This window comes from Sarcophilus harrisii, chromosome X, assembly GCF_902635505.1.
Source record: "Sarcophilus harrisii chromosome X, mSarHar1.11, whole genome shotgun sequence".
NCBI lineage: Eukaryota > Metazoa > Chordata > Mammalia > Dasyuromorphia > Dasyuridae > Sarcophilus > Sarcophilus harrisii.
The window spans coordinates 80,371,306-80,391,833 of NC_045432.1; the positions used below are offsets into that span (position 1 = coordinate 80,371,306).

At 42.3% G+C, this 20,528-nt stretch overlaps 1 protein-coding gene across 3 annotated transcripts in view; it reads right to left on the reverse strand.

The window, feature by feature from the left end:
- Nucleotides 1-946: 946 nt before the first annotated feature.
- The window catches only part of KIF4A (kinesin family member 4A), an 88,168-nt gene continuing 68,586 nt past the window's right edge, over nt 947-20,528 (reverse strand). For all 3 annotated transcript variants that reach the window (XM_031945040.1, XM_031945042.1, XM_031945041.1), the window contains exons 22-31: nt 13,743-13,837; nt 12,769-12,898; nt 9,954-10,124; nt 9,618-9,725; nt 8,365-8,442; nt 7,917-8,015; nt 7,221-7,388; nt 3,161-3,277; nt 1,752-1,874; nt 947-1,609 (exon numbers count right to left, since the gene is read on the reverse strand). In XM_031945040.1, the coding sequence (XP_031800900.1) occupies nt 1,385-1,609; nt 1,752-1,874; nt 3,161-3,277; nt 7,221-7,388; nt 7,917-8,015; nt 8,365-8,442; nt 9,618-9,725; nt 9,954-10,124; nt 12,769-12,898; nt 13,743-13,837 (1,314 nt within the window). In that variant the 3' untranslated portion in view covers nt 947-1,384. The remainder of the gene's footprint in view (nt 1,610-1,751; nt 1,875-3,160; nt 3,278-7,220; nt 7,389-7,916; nt 8,016-8,364; nt 8,443-9,617; nt 9,726-9,953; nt 10,125-12,768; nt 12,899-13,742; nt 13,838-20,528) is intronic.

Here is a 20,528-nt window from a genome sequence, read left to right on the forward strand (position 1 = left end):
ACTTACACGAACTGATGCTGAGGGAAATGAGCAGGACCAGATCATTATACATGGCAACAAGACTATACTATGATCAATGCTGATGGACATGGCTCTCTTCAACATTGAGATGTTCAGTAATGAAGAGATTCAGCTACACCCAGAGAGAGGACTATGGGAAATGAGCATGGACCACAACATAGCATCTCCACTCTCTCTGTTATTGTTTGCTTGCATTTTTGTTTTCCTTCTAGGTTTTTTCTTTTTCTAGATCCGATTTTTCTTGTGCAGCAAGAAAACTGTATCAATACGTATACATATATTGTATTTAACATATACTTTTTCATATTTAAGTGTTAATTTTTTAGTTGATTCTCAAAGTTTTCTTAGGTTAAAAAAAAAAGGTTTTATTAGAAAATTTTGCATAGCTGTTCATTAAGGAAATTGCTCAAAGTTTTCTCTCTTTTTTTGTCTCCCTGGTTGAAGTATCAGCACCATGCTTGTGTCACAAAAAGAACCTATGCACCCAATACTTAAATAGCCATCTGTCTCCACCCTGTGCTTCCTCTACACTTGTTCCTGCAACTGATTCTCATACGGCATGATCTTGATGCCTCTAGACCCTCCCTCTTCTCCTACATCCTAGTTATCCTCTTCTCCGTTCTCTCTGCGTCATCAATCTGCTTCCTAAAATGTGGCGCCCACAACTGATCCCTCGGTATGGCCCAATGAGACCTTCCTCCAGGAAGTTGTGCCTTTCTGAATTCAGTCCAAGATTGGATATCACATCAACACAGTTTGTTTCACTGGATTCCGGCCTACTCCTTCCCACCCGCGCCCCTCAAGCATCCATTTAAGGCCACGAAGAGACAGAAAAAATGATCGAGTCTGGTTTCTGCAGTGACTTATCCGCCGTAGGTACACAGGTAAACAGACCATCTTCCCTAACAGAGAGACAAAAGGCACACACGATTTCAAGTTTATTTACCCAATATTAACTTAACAAAATGTCATTAACATTTGCCAGAAGACCAAGGGTCTCTATTCCTACGAGAACAATAAGCCATTCGTCTTCTCGGGCCGAGGGCGGACATCTCCTATGGATTTGGATGGCACCAGATTGACTTCCAACATGAATCCTGGAAAGGGGAAACTTCTCAACTGATAGATCAATAAACATACGGGACTTTTTAGGATTATGGGAATAATTCATGGCTCAATAGTTCCAGGAAGGCTGCTCACAACAGAGGTAGCTTCTGGAGATAACAGGGGGAAGTGGAGAAGAGAACAATTTCTTCTTTATTATGCAACAAATAATCAGAAACCCAAGAGAGGCACTAAAGCCCCCTCCCTCAACAACCTCTAAAGCAGCATAAAGACACTGCCCAGGCTCGGCTGACTAAGTCTAGTGGCCCGCCTCCTCCTCATCGACGCAGCCAGAGAAGAAGTTGATCGTGCTGCTCAGAACTCGCTTCTGCTTCTTCTTCTTCTCCTTCTCCTTCTCCCCAGAAGCCTTATTCTCCTGGGAGGCAGACGTAGGGCCAGACTCGGAAGAGGCAGGGGAAGCAATCTGCTTCTTTAACTTTGTGGCGGACAGCACCTGGCTCGCATCGTACATCTCACGAAGGATCTAGGATGACAGAGATGGGCATGAGCAAGGTCCTGCTATCAGCAGCCACCCAGACGGGCGTCACTCTGAGGTCAAACGACAACTCTCTGACATGGCTATCCCTTCCTGACACTGCCACAGCCCAATCCCCGGCAGTTCCTACCTTGCTAGTGGGCGTAGCACAGACGGGATTGAAGAAGCTCAGGCCTGGGGTCACTTCCGTGGGATCCTCCAGCTTGAAGGAGCCTTCAGAGACGTGAATACTTTCCAAGCTGCTGGATGTATCCTGAGAGACGGACAGGCAGATTGTCACAGTGAGATCTCGCCTGCTCCTCCATAACCGATCGGAAGCAGCGTTTGCCCGGCTCTGACGACGTGCACGTCGTTCAGAGGGAGGCAGCAAGGGGTTAGCCTCGAAGGGGTACCAGTGGTGGCCAACTTATTTTTTCTTGCCAGAGAGGAAAGGGGTTTGAAGACAAGTGCTTTGTATTCAACAGGACCATCATTTGGTACACTGCCATCTCTCTAATTCCCATTTGGGATCCCCGGGAAAGGGCCAGAAAAGGTGACTGGACAACGACCCCACCGTTTCCAAGGCAAGTCTAAAACTGGCCAGGTGTGGGCAGCTGAGTGCACCGTGCTGGCCGCTGAAAACTCAGGAAGGGGCGGTTCTCCTCTTTAGGCTTTGGGCTCACTGGTTCCCCAAGATAAAGGCCAGCATTTAGTGTAGTTCTGAGAGACCAGCAAGGACGCCTCACCTCCTTCTAACTGTGACATGAAGGCTGGGCTCCCAGAAGTTGGCTCAGTATACATTTTCCTGAGAGCAGCATGCTGGCATGCCCCCTCCCCAATTCCTTTCAGCTCTAAGCCTAGGATCTAGTGCTAGACTTGGAAAATACCTAGGCTTTCTAGCTTTGTGACTAAGTTACATTCTAGGATAACTGTGGATCTATAAGAAGCGACCTCATTGGGCTGTGGGGAACCTAAAACCTTCAAGTTCTATGGAAAGGAGAGGAATGAGAAAGGAAGTTCCACTGGGGAGGGGACTTCCCTTCCTTTTTATCTTTCTAATACCCAGCAAAGGGCTTCCTACAGGAAAGTACTTGAATGATCTGTATCAGCATAAGGAGACTCCCTGTATGGGAAAAGGGCTGCAAAGTAACCCATTTAGTCAAGCTGACTGGTTGAATATTCCATTTGAGGAAGAAACCTGGAGGAAGCAGCACGGAAGGAAACCCGAAATAAATGGACCCCCCTCCACACACTCTGGGATGAGGGGAAAGAAGTCAGCTTAAGAGGGCTTAGCATTGCTCAGCTCTCGTACTGTATCCCACGGTTAACACACTGGGTAATTTCGCTGAACTGACCTTTTCTCCTCCTTTTATGCTTGGATCCAAGGGCTCAATGGGAGGAGAGAAGAAAGTGTAAGATTTGAAAGGGAAAGCCGGGTGTAAAAACAAAGAGATCAATAAAAATAAATATTTTTTACAAAGAACGTTCTGGCTCAGAGGGTCCGTCTTTCCCAGGGAAAGGCGAGCAGGTTTGGGGTAAGGGGCAAAGACATCACTCAACTGCTTGCAGTTCTCGGTTCCGGCACCTTGTAGGGTCACAGACACAGTCAGCTCCACAGTCCATCTTTTGTTTCCTGCACCCGCACTGTTTGTTTCCACACCAGCCTTTGCAGGTACACTGTGGGAAGAAAAGAAAACGCCTTAGAAAGCGGAGGGACTTCCAGTCTTCCTTCTACAACTGGCTTCTGCATATCCTCAAGGCACCCCGACTGTCCTGCCCCTAAAACAACCAAGTCACTGTAGCAGCTAGAAGCCCCAGGATGCCTAGTGACAACCTGGAAAAGGCTTTGCTGGTATTATCAATTGTTCACTCATTTGACGAATGTGCATTTGTCAAGCACCCACTATGTGCCAGGCACCCTGCTGCTGGGTGCCAGGGATGCTGTTTTTCCTTTGTTTTCAGAGGACCAATGATATCTCAGGTGCTATCTTAACTTGGGAACCGGACTGAAATGAGGCAGAATTGCACAGAACCGTCAGCTTCGCCCCAGCGGCAGGATGAAAGTCAGGATGACCAGAGACGGCTCGGGATGCAGGGGCTGACCTCGCTTTCTTTGACATCTGACTAAACTAAGGGTTCCCCTTTGTTTAGTCCCGCTTCAGCTGCCTTTCTGGCCATTGTAATGGGCCCGTACCCATGCTTCACCAGGAGAAGTCTTCATGTGCTTGGGGTATGTCTCCCTAACTAACCGTTGGGGTCGAGGCCTGTTATCCTCAACCTGGTTTAGCCAGTCTACCGGGGCAGTTTTCCTGGGGCGTGGCCACTCTGTGTGCTCCAGCTTCTTGGAGTCACGGGAAAGAGTCGGCCGAGTCGGGCAGATGGACAAGCAGCCTTGAAAAGGGCTCGTTCTTCTCAACTCTCGGGCCTTGCATTTTATGTAAGAGATTACATTTTCATAGGGGAGACAAGTACACATAAAAAACCTACAAGGCACAACTGTACAGTGAATAAACACAAGAGGTGATGAGGGTCTGAACTAAGGTGGGAGCTGGGGCAGGAGAGAGAGGGTTGGATGTGAGATCGATTACGAAGGTAGAAAGGGCAATATTTGGCAACTGGTTTGGAAATGTTGGATGTGGAATATTATACTAAAGTCAAGACCATTGGGAGCTGGAAGGATGGCAAAAATAGGCAACTTTAGAAGCCTCTCAGGTTTTTTTTTTGGGGGGGGAATGATCACGAGTTCAGTTTTGAAATGTTGAGGTTAAGGTGTTGGAACTATCCACTAGGCAACAGGCCTGAAAATCAAGAGGGGGCCTGAGGCTGCAGAAAGATGGTAAAGTGTCTGAGAGCTGATGGGATTGTCAAGAGAGAAAAGAGACTGAGAAGAGAAGAGAACCCGGGACAGGAGACCTCGGGGAACATCCACAGTTAGAAAGCACAATGTGGATGATAAAGCAACAATGGTTACTGAGGAGCAGTCCGGAAAGAACAGTGCCCTAAAAGCTAAGAGACGAGAGAGGATCCAGCAGAAGGTGGGCAGTAATGGAACGGACGGGGAGAGGATGAGGATGGAGAAAACCTCTGTCACATTTGGCAAGGAAGAAAACATTAACAAACTTTGAAGAGCGATTTCACCTGAATGAAGAGGTCAAAAGTCAGCCCTCAAAGGAATGGTAGAAAGATCCATTAGAGCTTATGTAAGACCAGAGACTGAACAAGTGGGGCTCCTTAAGCTAGAAGAGCAGGGTTCTGGCTGTTACATCCTGTCCCCCTTTGATACCACCTCCTCAAGAATTTGGAATAAAGGTTTTGCAATCCAGGAGGTGAGGGGGAGCATTTCAAGGAGGAACGGCTGACATGGTGAGGAGGGCGTTTCAGAAAGGGGTAATTTTCCTTTCATTTTTAAGGTGTGCAGGAAAACATGGAGGCACACTTGCACGATTTAGTGCAAACTTCTTTCTCTCAGTCCTTTTGCTCCAGGTCTCCCAGCACTGGCTATGAATTGGTAGGAAGCAAAGAAAAAGAGCACCAGGACAAGAGTTGAGAGCTGGGTATGTTGGGCTTATGCCTAGCTCTATGGACCTAGCTCTACCTACAGCTATAAAGGAAAGATAGATCTTCAAAGTGCTTAACAGCTGCCTGGGCAAGAGCGCTGACAAACACCATCCGGGTATCGTGGTTGGAAAAGTATCTGCTCTAACCTAGTCTTAGAGATTCCCCGGATGGTGGAACTGGAAGGGAATTTTGTTGACAAGAAAGCAAAGGCTGGAGAGTGTGGGCAGGCAGACTCAGCCCTATTACTTATTACCTTTGATTACAGGCAAATCATCAGAGAGATCTGAGTTTCATTTTCTTTATCTGCAAATTGAATCTAACAATACCCACAGTCCCTCTATAATGCTCCGTGCTCAAGATCAAAGCCCAAATATTTCAAGTTTCTTGGTGCCCTTTCTATGGCCTACACTGTCTATTCATTAACAGCTCTTGGCCCCAGGTAGCAGGGCTAACATGGGGCAGCAAGATAGTTCGGCGGACAGAGTGCCGGGTCTGGGATCAGGAAGGCCCAAGTTCAAATTCCATCTCTGTGTGAATCTGGGCAAGTCACTTAACTGGTATTTACTGGAATCCACTGGAGAAGGAAACAGCCAATCACATGAGGAACTCTGGCGAGAATCGTTCCCTCCCCCCCATCCCCCCCACTACAGCCACAGGGCCACGGAGAGTTGGATATAACCGAATAGCAGCTGCCACAACCACACGGCTAAAGGGCAGACTGGGCTCTGGGGGTGACTTTGGATAAGTCACAACTTGAATATTTACTCCTTTTTATGACCTGTCAAGCACACTTCTCCAGTCTGTGCTGAAGGCTCAGAAAGGAGAAACGCCACCTTCTGACATCCCTTTACTAAATTGCCTGGCCCCTAATGTCCTCTTATGCATCTCCCGGGGCCTCCCTCCCTAAGTCTTTGTCACTCAGCTGCTCGACTTCAGCTACCGAGACCTGCTGTCTCCCCCAGCTTTCTCTGCCCTTTGTCAAACACCCCCCTCACCATATCAGTCTCTTCTCCTTTGAAATGTTCCAATACCGACTCCCAAGCCTTCCCGGTCCCATCTCACCCGGCTCCAAGCTCTAGCGCACAACCACACTGAGGTTTTAGAACCACTGAGCTCCTTGAAGATGGGGACTGTTGGTCGTATTCCCACTACACTCAGTCCAAGGGATGCTCAATAAAGTGTAACTCACTGGAGATTCTAGTCTCTAAGGGCCAGCTTTTCTCTGGCACTGTGGGAGTCGTACAAGGAGTTGACAGTTATTGTGATGAAGCAGCCTCCCAGCAAGCCAGCTGTTTTCACGAGGGAGAGAGAGAGTGAACTACACCAATGGCCAAAAGAAGGCTTGAGCAGCCCCGATGGCATCAGGGAAGAGCAGCGGCTAGTGAAAGGACAAGGGAGAGGCTCAAAATGGCCTTCAAAACCATCTAAGTATGATAATTAGGCAAAAATGGATTATTACTGAATAAAGAATATCAGATTGTTCCTGAATGGTTTTAATCTGGTAAATGAACTCCTGATAGAGCATTCATCTGAAGTCGATGTCTTCTCCAAAAGATGGAGAATCAGTAGGGCAGAACTGGGTGGAGAAGAGAAGGCTCCTGCCCAAGTTCTGTTATTTTTTCTTTCTTTCTTTTTTTTTGCTGAGGCAATTGGGATTAAGTGGCTTGCCCAGGTCACACAGCCAGGAAGTGTTAAGTGCCTGAGACCAGATTTGAACTCGGGTCCTCCTGACTTCAGAGCTGGTGCTCTATGCACCGTGCCGCCTAGCTGCCCCTGACTTGGTGTTTTCAAATCAGCCTCAATGTAACCACGTGGAGCATTTACTTAGAGAGACCTTGAAGTGCAACTAGCAGGCAACCTTTGACAGCCTCTACACCAGTCCCAGGCTCTGCAGAGCTGGCTTAATAACTCCTCTGAAAGACATTAGGGTCTCTTCATAGGGTTCTAAGAGAACACAGGAAAGGGCAAAGTTGACTTGGCTCAGACCCAGTTCAGATGCTTTAAATGCTGTGAAAGCCAGGGTCAAGGACCGTGGCCAGAGATCTGGGGAAGTGGCTCTCACCCCTTGCACGTTCTTCTTGGAAATTTTGAGTGATTTTTTTGGCTTCCACTCATCATCATCCTCATCGCAATCAGCTTCGCTCCCAGAGGGCTCTGTAGTAGATTTGAGATCCTCGACTTCCACGGTCTGTATGTGGGACTTTTCTTTTGTCAGACGGGAAGGCCTTGGCTAAAAAGAGAGAAAGTTAGAGTTAAAGCGAAATTAAATAAAATGGGCGCCACATCCTTTCTGGCAGCTGCTAACAGCTACACTTTCAGGGCAAAGTCTTTGGATTCCATCGTGCAAATTTTACTTGGCTTCATCAGCTAGGACAACTCTACTTTTTAGTTTCTGGTCTCACAGAATCCCAGATGGAATGAAAATGGGAGACTGAAAAATCTGAGGGAGTACTGAAGGGTTCCATGATCTTATGAGATAGTCTATATCTCTGGACCGAGAGCTGAATAATACTTCTCCTTCCCTAAAGCTGGGATAGAGACCTCCTCTGCAAGCACCGTCCCGTTCCAAACTTATGGGAACAGTAGCAGTCGGCCTTCTCCAGATTTTCCGGGACAGTCCAGGGCATCAGAGCTTGTGGTAGATATTTTATTAAAGGAGTTCTGGGATTCTGCTGGCAACTTAAGAACCCACCAAAAGCTACACTCACAAACCAGGGGTATGAGATAGCATTGCCGGCATTAACTCTGGCCACTGTACCTTGGGGGGGACATACTCGAAGGAAGAATCGGGAGACAGAATGCTAAGTTTTGGAGGGTGAAGTTTCTGTGAGCTCACGACTCGGAGAAGGTTCAGTTTCTGTTTGAAAAGAAAGACAAAGCATGTATGAAGCGGTGGGCAGCCTCTGAGGACACAGGCAAAATCCAAACTACTCAGTATCAAGTGAGCTCTGGCCTCCTCACTTCTAAATCGCCGTCAAGTTACGACAAGGCCACGGCAAAATGAGTTTCTGCTTCCCCAGATGAGACTTAGATTTGGACAAGGGCAACTCAAAAATTCACGTTCATCTCAATGTGAAATATTTATGCTCTAGAAACTCAAAACACAGCACAGAGTGGAGTCATCTGATCATACTGAAGGCTACTCTTCAATAAGACTTTTGGCTTCAGTGGCCTTGCCAGAGCTCACCTTTGAGTGTGAATCCTACCTGCTTGATGGATTCATTTTCTTGAAGCAGCAGCTGGTTTTGCTCACACATTTCTCGCATCTTCTCAAGTTCTTCATCCTATTTCCAGGGTAAGTGGGGTTATTTGGGGCACTGCCTGTGGACTAGCAAACCACTCACAAGGATTAAAAACACACACGGCTGCTAGTCGTCACACACTGGGGAATGGAACCAGCCAAAAAACTCTTATTCTGGCTTCAGGAGCAATGAAAGCCAGGCCTTATCTCACTGCTCTAGGCAGTCTAGACTCCAGTCTAGGCAGCCAAGCAACTTTCCATTGCCCAGCCCGGTTGAGGACATCTCTGCTTTTCTTGACTGGTCCAGCCCTGCTTTCCCCTTGTCAGAACGAATAAGAAACTTGTGAAGGCTCAGCTTTTGTTTGCCAAAGCCTTGAGCAAGTTTGTTTCATGGCTTCAACAAGCGGAATAATAGATGCTAAGCAAATATGGTCCACATCATAGCTCTGTGAGGAGAGACTCAAGGAAACCTAAAAAATGGATTCAGATTGGGGGGGGGGGGTGTATGTGTGGAATATTCTAAACTGGGAAGAAGTTAAGCACTGCAGTACGTTACTACAAGATGCGATGCTCCTAACCTCTGGAAGGGATTCAGATTCAAGGCACTTTGCCAACATGTTGGATACTAAGAGCCAGTTCAGAGATACAGAGAAGCTTAGGTCTCATCCCTTTGCTCTGGATAGGCTGTATTTAGGCCCCGGGACAGGGAGATACAAAGAAATCCAAGCCCTGCCCTCAGGGAGTTACAGTTTATCACAGGAAGCAAAGTGTACACAAAGAAATTTGTCCAAGGTCACTTAAGGGGAGGGAACACTAGAGAGATAAGGAAAGGCAGCCCAGAGAAAGTGGCAAATAGGCCAGGGAGGGACTCTCAGAGGCGGAGGTCATAAGGGGAACTTTTGCAGGAGGCACAGCTTATGCAAAGGCAGGGAGGGAGGCAGAGAATCAAATGACAAGTGTGGGGAAAAAGTACTGGAGTTTGACTTCTAATAGGCAGAATCACTGAGCAGTTTTACTTAACTGTTTTAAAAGGGTGACTGTCGGGGGTTGGTTTCGGTGTTTCCTGGTCTTTCATCAAAACATAAAAACCCAAGCTACTCTGTAGGAGAAGCTAAGGAGAGACTTTTACAAAGGAGCATTGGCTCACAGTTCTGCCCCCATGGCCATATTCTCCGACAAGTCTGGGGCCCCCTGCCCCAGGGAGGGCTGCTTTCTCACCTGAAACTTTAGCCTGTCAACCAGCTGCTGCTCCCGTTCGTTGATGGACTCCGCTACCTGGCTCTCTATAATTTGGTTTTGCTGCAATTGGCTAAGGAGGTAGAGTACCTAAAGAAAGACAAATCCTCGATGCTGAACGCTTCACAGATAAAGTGTTAAATGTCTCCTGCCCAAAGAAACAAAGCAATTCCAGGTTATCCCCGATGCCGATTGAGGCAATCTCAGTGAATCAGGGTTAAGCACGCTGTTCCTGTATAGAGCACTAGCTCTGGCTAACAGGCAAAAGTATGAGAGGATCAGCTGGTTGAGCCCTGGGCCCCGTGCTGGCCACTTCACCTTTTCCTGATGCTGTTGCTCTAACTTCACCAGCTGCTCCTGAAGCTCATTCTCCACCTCAGTGGTGTGATTCCGTTCCTCAAAGACCATCTTTTGCAGTTCAGAACAGTTGTCCTTGCTCTGTTTCAGGTTGCTTTCAAGTTTGCCGAGCTGTACTTTAGAAGAGACCAACTAGAAGGGACAAGAGAAGATGAATTAATCCAGAAAACTACAACTTTTTTTTGCGTGTTAGGCCGGGCAATCACCATTTTCCTAAAATGAGCAATAGGCATGGTACACTGGCAAACAAATATCTGAAGCCTACAAAAGGCCTTCCCTTTTTGGCTTCATTTCTCCAAGCAGGGCTATAGCCAACACCCCGAGAAATAGGCTACGACACGTCACAACTCTGACACATGCATGAAGGCAAACCCCTGAAGCTCAATTGTGTCCCATCTCACTCTGTGCTCCATCTGCTAGCATGTGAAAACCTGTTGGCTGAGATTACATTAAGTGGGTCTGGTTCCTACATGTTTCTTCTGAGATATCAAAAATTTGACTTTACTTTTACTTCAGGGCCTCCACCATGAATTGTAAATGTTTATAGCGATCAGGATTCTTGCATGAGATTATGCTGATTAACCCAAACCAATAAATAATAAACAAACATTTATTAGGAGCTGATTACCGGCCAGGCATTGTGCTTAATGGGGAGGATACAGAGAAAAAGCAACAACATCCCAGATCTCAAGGAATTGACATTGTAATGTGAGACAATCTGTACCCTAATCTGTTGATACTGGGAGAAAAAGGAAAGGCTTCCTGCAGAAGCTGAATCTTAAAGGAAGTAAGGAAGCAAAAAGTCAGTTTGGGAGGGAAGAGCAAGCCAGGCATGGGGGATAGTCAGTGTCAAGGTATGGACTGGACACACATAGGTATAGACAAGCTACCTACAGAGGCGAGGGAAGGTAACCTTAGAAGGAATTGAGAAAGGCCTTGTGGGTGAGGTGGCTCTTGAGCTTAGTTTTCAAGTCAGAGACTAAAAGACAGAAGTTGGAAGAAAAAGAACTCTAGGCATGGGAAAAGCCAGCGCAAAGGCAAACAGATGGAGTGACCTGTGCAAAGAATAGCAACCAAGCCAGTCTGGGCACACTGTGGCTTGCGAGGAGGGTGTAGAAGTTAGGAGACTAGGGAATGCAAGAAGGGGCTAATTTGTGACACCTTTGAAATGTCAAACAAAGGATCTTTGATCCTGAAGGCAACAGGAAGCCTCTGGAGATTAGGAGTAGAGAGGTGAAGAGGTTAAATTTACATTTTCGAAAAATCCACTGAGCCAGTGGCTGGGAGAGAAGCCTTCCTCGGGGACATCAACTAGGAGGCTCTTGTAGTAGCCAGTTGAGACCTAAGGAGGATCTAAGCTGGAGAAGTGGCCGTGGGAGGAGAGATGTTCGAGAGAGAAACATTCTAAGATCTGGAAACCAATTAGCTATGTAGCATAAACATGCCAGAGGAGCACAGGACAACTGGGAAACTGGGAGGACCATCAATGACATCAACAGTAACAGAGAAGCTCAGAAGAAGGGAGGGTTTGGGCACTTAGTGGGGAGTGAGAGGGGGAAAGATAGGGAATTCTGTTTTAGGCACGATGAGTTTGAGATGCTCGAGGGATAGCCATTTTGAAATGTCCAACAGGCAGCTGGTTATATGGGACTAGAGCTCAGGGAGAGACTAGGGCTAGATTATGAGAATCACGTGTACAGAAATAACTGAACCCATGGGGACTAAGGAGATGACTAAGAGAGCCAGTACAGAAGGAAGAGAAAAGAGAACTTTGGACAGAGCCTGGGGTGGAGGCAACCACACCTACCTGTGGTATGGACACACCAGTGGATGCAACATGGATGACGTAATGGCAAAAGATAGGTGGGAGGAGAACCAAGAAAGGAGAGGGCATCCAGGAAGGAGAAGGTGGCCAACAGCGTCCAGTGCTGCAGGAAGGTCAAGAAGGATGAGGATAGAAAAGAGGGCCTTCGATTTGGCAATTAAGAAATCAGCGGAGAGAGCACCAATATGAGGCTGGAAGTCAGAACGTTGAATATTTAGAACTGAGAGGAGAAGCAGCACGGGGAGCTGTGAAAATGAGGAGAAACAGAGGTCAACAGCTGTTAGGCACGGCAGCGTTTTGGTATCAAAGCATCTAGCGTTTCTGAAAGATGGAGGAGAATTAGATGTGTTTGGAGGCAGCAGGGAAGGATCCAAAGGGAGAACCTGAATAGCATGGGAAAGAATGGGGGGGATGGTGGGTAATCTGCTGCAGGAAATAGCCGGGATGATGTCATATATCAAGGGGTTGACTTTGGTGAGAAGAACAGACATTTACAAATGGTTGTAATGGTTCCGCTCTTCACTTGTCTCCTCCGAAATGCTTAAAGGAGGTGGTACAGACACTTTAAGATCCTCTCTCTTGTTTGGACCTCAGTCCAAATGGAACAGGCGATTATAATTTCCCTTAGCAGGGAACTTCTTTCCTTAAAAAACAAAAACCAAAGCAAAACCCCTCCACAAAAGGCCCAAATCTGTTAATGGTCACTGCCCTCTGAGTCTTAATACATGGCCCTGACCTATTCCGGCCATACTTTTGAAAAGCCAGCTTAAACCTTGTACTTGCATGAAATTGCTTAAGCACCTTTTCGCTACTTACTTCCATCAGACTTTTCCAGGCCTGCTAATCTGATTTATTGGCTTCATGCTGAAGTCTAGTCCGATAAGCGAGCAATCTCCCAGATCTACATTCACACAGCCATCCCCTTAACTCCCAGCGCCCAGAAAAGCTTACCTCTCTTATTAAGCATTTGAGAGCACACTTGGCCTCCACAATGGTTGCGATGTTTTCCCAGCGGTACTTCGCCCTATCTTCATTGTCTGCATCCAGCAATTTCTGTTGGAGATCAGCAATTTGGGCACTCCTTTGGGAAAAGCAACAAGGACATTCATTGCCGGGCTGCCCGAGGACTAAGAAGCAGACTTAGGGAGGTAGCGACGAAGTAGGGGAAAGGACACTGGATCTGAAGTCAGGAGAAGCTGGGTTCAAATTGTGTTTCAGACAGATTAGCTGTGTGACCCTGATCAAGTCATTAAACCTCTTGTCCTCAGCTTCCTTGTCTGTAAAATGAGGGTGATGGACTTGATCTGTAAGGGAATCTGAGATCTCTTTCAACTCAATGAAACCTAAGAGCCCTGAGGAGACTCTTCTAAATCAAAGGGAAAATAAACACACACATACACATCAGATGAAGTTCCAATCAAACTCTTAAAAAGACACAAATTCTTTTTGTAATGTTAAATATTGTCTTATTTAGCTCAAAAAGTCTACAATCCCAAGTAAATCAAAAAGATTACCATAAAAGTTCTTCAGGATTCTAGCTAATGTGCCTGCAGAAATCCAAAGGCATATAATACTAGCCTAGAACACTAGAGTTCTTATCTTCAAATGTAACCTTGGACAAGTAACTTTTGCTCTGTTTCTCTATAAAAGGAGGGGTTGGATGACAGCATTGTTGAAAGGTCCCAACCAATACTGGGTTCCAGGGAAATTCTATCCTCACTTTAGACCATTCTTAAGGATCCAGGTTGGCATTTAACTGGCTCAACATTTCAGAGATACCATGATCCTTCACTGTTACAAATGAAGCCTTTTCACACAAAACATGTTGAATTTACTTATTAAATCCACACAACCAATAGAAACCTAGTTTCCAATTTGACATGAAACTATGAGTCTTTTGAGTGTTTTAGGGACAATCATCTTACCTGAACTCCATTTCAGTCTCCAGACTCTCTATCTGTTTTGTGATAGTATCATTTGATTCAAAATTTTGCAGATCAGCAAGTAAATATGTTTGTCTCTGTAGAAAAGGATAAAGGGGTTAACAACAGGAGGAGCAAAGAAGCGGTGTCTTGCTCTTTTATTGTATTGCATCAATCAAATGGATCAACACATGTAAAGAAAGCACTTTGCTAACTTTAAATGCTATGTAAATGCCAGCTATTTTATTATTATCTATTTCTTGACTTTTCCTTTTTTTCCCAGAGTGTTTTGATGACATTTTAAAATTTGAAGCAAAGGCCATCTTTACTTAGTCCCACCCAGCCAGATCTCCAAGTGTCTTCTGAATATTCTTATCAGTTTTTTAAAACATAAATTTAATGATTTTATCCAAAAACATCCCGTGGTATTTTGACTGCTATAGAATTAAAAATACAATTTTTTTATTTGTCATTTTTACCTTGTTAATATGATTTCATGAATCTTTAATATTCTTTCAATTTTGATTTTCCTTGGTATTATACTTTTATAATTGTCCCCACATAGGTAGGTTAATACTCAAATAATTGACATTTATTATTGTAAATGGGGTTTGTTTATAGTTTTGCAAAATATTGCTAGCAAATAAGAATGAAAGAGGTTATTATGGGTTAATCTTGCATCTTGCCACCTTTCTGAACTCATATTGCCTCCATTAACTTTATGATTGAGAAAAATGGATTTTCTTGATATGCTATCATGTCAACTGTAAATAATATTTTGATCTTTTCATTTCTAATATTGATTTGCCTAATAACTGTGTCTTCTTTGAATATTGTGTAAAACAAAAGCAGTGCATAGACACCCTTGTTTGACACTCATTTTTAGTGAGAATATTTCTCTATTACATATTAGCCTGGCTTCTGGGTTAAGAGTCCTTTTATAGAATTAAGGAAAGTGTGTGTGTGTGTGTGTGTGTGTGTGTGTGTGTGAAGGCATAAAGATTGGATTCTATCAAAAATTTCTTTTATCTACTAATATATATTATATATATATAAATAATATATCCACTAATAACAACATTTTGGGTGAGTTTCCCTTCCTCCTCCCCTTTACATGTTATATCATCAGTTTTCCTGCTATTGAACTATGGTTCAGGTAAAAAGCCTGTTTGGTCATTATGAATATTTTTTGAAGAAAGATTTATTTTAATACTACTAGTGTAGTCTGTGATTTAGGCTGAATTGCCAAAAGCAATTTTATTTAACCTATTATAAATCATTTTTATATAAATCATACAAGTCATTTCTAGCTTGGAGAGAGATGGTATTAACGGGCATATTTTCTCATGCCTTTCAATCTGACCTTTGGTTCCAAGACAATTTAAGGTGACACCTATGAGAAACCTGAAGAATATATTAAAATATATTTAGGGTTAACATTCCAGAACAACCCAGTGCCTTTCTGAATTTCTTTCTTCAAGCACTGAAAAAGTTCCTTGGAGTGATCACAAGCTTAACTTTGAATGCAAGAGGACATTGCCTTTGGGTAGGTTGTAGAGCAATCAACAGAGAGTGAAAAGGCTATAATCTTATCTTTGTAAGAGTTAAATTTGTTAATCACCATTTATCCATTTCAAAGGAAGGCTTTTATTTCTGTAGTTCTCACTTTCCTAGGGGGAAAACCTGGGGAGAGTTTTACATAGAAGAAAGTATTTTTATAGAACTAAATATTTAGAGAACTAGACATATAAAAATATATACAAGAAACTGTTAAAAATTTAGGAAGACAGTTCCTAGGACACATATGATAAATGATCAAAGGATATAAACAATTTTCAAAAAAAAAAAAAAAAGAGCAAATGGTTATCAATCTTATCTGAAACATTTGAAACTAGAAAAAAAATCAATAAATTAAAAACCTCTAATTAAACTCAAATAGAAAACTTGAAAATAAGAGATTAACAAAATTGAAAGAAAAAAGCAAACAATGACTTAAAGGGAGAAGGAAATGAAATTATTAGTGAGAAAAATGTGAATTCACGCATATTAAGAACTGAGTAGAAATTGTATTGCCCAAATTATGTCAATAAAACTGGCAACAAAATAAAAGGGATGAATATTTGCAAAATCGCTCAGATCAACAGAAGAAATAGGAAACGCTAATGAAGAGAGACATGCCTAAAATAACCCAATTTTGAAAAAAAAATTGAACAAATCATAAATGAACTCCCAAAGAAAGAAACCCTAGAGCTAGATAAATTTACAAGTGAATTAAAACAAAAATTCTTCTTCTTCTTCTTCTTTTTTTTTTTTTTGTATTTCAGAGTTGATTTTATTAGCATTTGTCTAACCAATAGTGATTTTTAACATTTTTCAAGTGACTATTGATAGCATTGATTTCTTTTCTGAAAACTGTATTCATATACTTTAAACATTTATCAATTAAGGAGTGACCTTTATTTTTACAAACCTGACAATATTTTACATGCACATGTGTTAGAAACAACACATTTATTACATACACTCAAGATTATATACATACATATGTGAGTATGTATGTATATGTAATTTTACTGTCTATGGCACCTTTTCAACGAATGTGGCTTCCTTGATTATCTCTTTCAAATGAGTATATTTTTGCTTCTGCTTTATCTCATTTTATGATTTCTACTTTTGCTTTTTTAAATCAATCCATAAACATTTAAGTGCTAGATACTAAGGATACAATGTAATATAACCTGCCCTTTTAAAAAAAATTTATTTTAAAAAATAAGTTTTTTATGTTTTAAAGTACATGCAAAGATAATTTTCAACATTCACCTTTGCAAAAACCTTGTCCTCCAAAATTTTTTTCCTCCTCCCTTTTCCCCCCAGACAAATGATCCAATATAGGTTAAACAAGTGCAATTTTTCTACACATATTTCTACATTTATGCTGTAGAAGAAAAACCAGATCAAAAAGGAAAAAAAAAAAAATGAGAAAGAAAAAAAAACAAGCAAGCAAACAACAACAACAACAACAAAGGAGAAAATTCTATGTTGTGATCCATTTATTCCCCATAGTTCCCTCTCTGGATGTACATGGCTTTCTGTATCACAAGATTAAAAAATTAATTCTAATAGCATATAAGCAATTTGAAAAATAGCCAAAGAAGGGGTCCCTAACAAACTCCTGCTATGAAACAAAGCTGGTTCTGAAATCTAAATCAGGGAGAGTCAAAATGGAGAAAAGAAAACTACAATCTATTATCCCTAATCAACAACAGTATAAAACTTTTATAACAATATATCAAGAAAGATTATACACCAAATTTCTGGGGGGGAGGATTATGGGAAGATGGCAAGTAGGTTAGAAAATTCTAAGCTCTCCAGATTTATTTCCTCCACAAATAAAACAAATTTGCTCCTTAGGGCCAACACAGACCAGTGTAAAAACAAAGCTGCCTTGGGGCAGATGTACAGGGTCCTCCAGAGACAACCATAGAAGATCCAAGAAAGACCCCAGGCTGGGAGTTATTGGGTGTCAATGTAAACATGGCCAGGCTACCTCCACAAAAACAAGTAGCCTTGGGGTTAGCTGGTTCTGAGTGAGCCTCAGCCCCAGCCACCTTGAAACTTTCACCTCCCAGACTGAGTCCCAGACTGGGAACCTGAAGATAAGAAAGCCAGGTCCATGGGTGTTGCTGAATGGTAGCCCTGGCCCATCAAATGGGGCATAGAAGGGTGTTTACATTAATTAGTGTGTAGACTAATGGGGATGGGATAAAATGGGAAAAGATAAGAAGGGGAGAAAACAGATTTGAAAAAAATTTAAAAAGCTAATGCTCCACCTGACTAATAATGAGATGCAAAGCAAGACAATTTTAAGGTACCACACCCTCCCATCCAACAAACAAATAATCAAACCGCCTTGCCAGTAGTTAGAGAAACACATAATGCAATTCATTGCTGATGGAAATGCAAATTTGCAGATTTTTTTTTTTTTGGAGAGCCATCTGGCATTGTGCAGCAAAAGTTACAAAAAATAAGCATACCCTTTGACCTAATGATTCCATGCCTAGGCATATATACTCTGAAAATACTAGCTAAAACAAAATAAGAGCTCTCTGTTCAAGTTTTCATGTAATTACAAGGAAAGAAAAGCAACCCAATGTCCCAAAATAGAGGAATAGTAAAATAAATATGGTACATTAATGTGACAATACAATAACGTAAGGAGAATGTACAAATATAAAACACATATAGAAACATGGAAAGTCCTTTGTTAAATAATGCAAAATCAGAAGAAGAAAGTGGAGACTGACTACAACCATATCAAAAAAGGAAATGAACATTAACGAACAAAGCAGGAATGATAAAAAGAGAAATTATCTTATTCATTGAAAATTAGTTATTTTAAATATAATTAAAAATCAAAAAGCAAATTCATCTGTTGAATATTAAACAATATCTTGCTAAAAGAGGGAATCTATGTTGAAACATTTATGGAGCACCACTAAGTTAGATACCCTTAGAGTACCATAGACCATAGTTCCTTATCTAGGCTTTAGAGAATTTAGAGTTGGAAGGGTTACTTAACAACTAAATGATTCCATTCCATACTCAGACAAGAATTTTTACTACATCATCCTTTTGCTTAAAAACCTTTTGCTCGGGGGAGCCACTACCCCCCAGACAGCCCTTTACAGTTCTGAATGGCTTTAATTATGAGGAAGTTTCTTTTTTTTATTAAGATTAAATTTAGTCCTTTGTAGCTTCCACCCATTATTCCTTTGGGGCCAAACAAAGCAAGCCTAATCCTTCCTCCAAAATATCACCTTAAATGCTTGAAAACAAGGAATATGTTCCCTTTGCTTCTCCAGGCCAAACATCCCCAATTCTCTCAACTGACCCTCATAATGGCAATAACTCAAAGCCTTTTACCAAGCTAGTTTGCCCCTCCTTTGGATATTGCTCCTGCTTATCAATGAATAGCTTTTCTAAAACCCGATGCATATTGATGAATATGGAACTAGAAGAACTGCACATTTAACCTAGATCAGATTGCTTGCTGTCTTAGGGAGGGAGAAAAATTTGGAAGACAAGGTTTTTGTGAATGTTGAAAATGATTCTTGCATGTATTTGGAAAAATAAAATGCTAATAAAATGAAAACAACAATAACAAAATGTGATGCACAGAACTAAATCTAACACTCCAGAGCACTACATAACGGTACTATCACCTCCTTATTCCTGAGAGCAATGTTTTTCCAAAGCAGCCCAAAAATCCCATTCGATTTTTTGTTGTTACTATTACCACACTGTTGCCTTTTATTGGGCTTGTAGTTTGCCAAAATCCCCAGATCTTTTTCAGATGAACCGACAGTTCAACCATGATTTCCTCATGTTATAAAGCTTTTTAAAAAATAATTCTTCAAGTTTTTTCAATATTTATGAGTTCATCAGTTCTCTCTCTCTGAAAGTGTCTATCATTTTTTAATCACTCACCAGTCCTACGGAACTATCTTGGATCATTTTATTGATCAGAGTATCCAAGTCTTTCACAGGTAAACAACGTCGCTGTTATACATAATGATCTCCTAGTTCTCCTCACTTCACTTTACATCAATTCATACAGGTCTCGCCATGATTTTTCTCCCTTTGTCATTTCTTATAGCACATCGGTACTCTATTACAATCACCTGCCATAATTAGTTCAGCCATTCCCCAACTGATGACTATCCCCTCAATTTCCAATTCTTTGCCACCACAAAAAGAACCGCTAAAATTTTTTTGTACAATAGGACCTTTTCCTTTTCTTTGATCAATTTGGGATACAGACTTTGGGATACAGATGGTGTTGCTGGATCAAAGAGTACAAACAATTTTATAGCTCTTTGGGCATAGTTCCAAATTGTTCTCCAGAACAAGTGGATGAGTTCCCTAGTCCTCTAGCATTTCATTAGGGTACCTATTTTTCCATTATCCTCTCTTTTTTGGGGGGTGCTGAGGCAATTGGGGTTAAGTGACTTGCCCACGGTCACATAGCCAGGAAGTGTTAAGTGTCTTGAGACCAGATGTGAATTCAGGTCCTCCTGACTTCAGGGTTGGCGCTCTATCCACTGCTTCACCTAGCTGCCCCTCATCTTCTCCAACTTTTGTCATTTCTGATAGGTGTAAGGTGGTTACCTTAGAGTTGTTTTAATTTGCACTAAAAAAATTTTTTAACGTTAGCTTTTTTGTCATCATTTTCTATTTTTGTCCTTCCCTGAAGTCGATTTCTTAAACCCAACTAAGAATCTATATTTATTTCTCTAAATTTCATCTTATTTGATCGAACTCTTTAATAATAATAAAAGCAACAACAACTAGCATTTACTACACAATGTTTCAAAGTTTGAAAAATACTTTAAACGTTATTTCATTTGATCCTCACAACATCTCTGAGAGGTAGGTGCCATTATGAGAAGAATCTGAGGCAAACAGAAGCTAAATGAATTGCCCAAGGTCACACAGCTAGTAAATGCTCAAGGTCAAACTTGCTCAGATTTTCTGGACTTCAGGTCCACTGAGCTTTGTCCTGAAGCATCTAGTTTCTAAAATCTCTCTGATTCCTCCTTAACTTGCAGGCAACACAAAGCTAATGATGATGCCTCCCAGCCTTTTCTCCAAATCACATTAAGAAAGTAGCAAAAAAATTTCTGAGGTTTCACCTCACACCTTGCAAACTGGCCAAAATGACAAAAATTGACAAGTCGGTGTTGGAAGGGCCGTGGAAAGATGGGAACGCTGCTAAAAATCACACAAAGC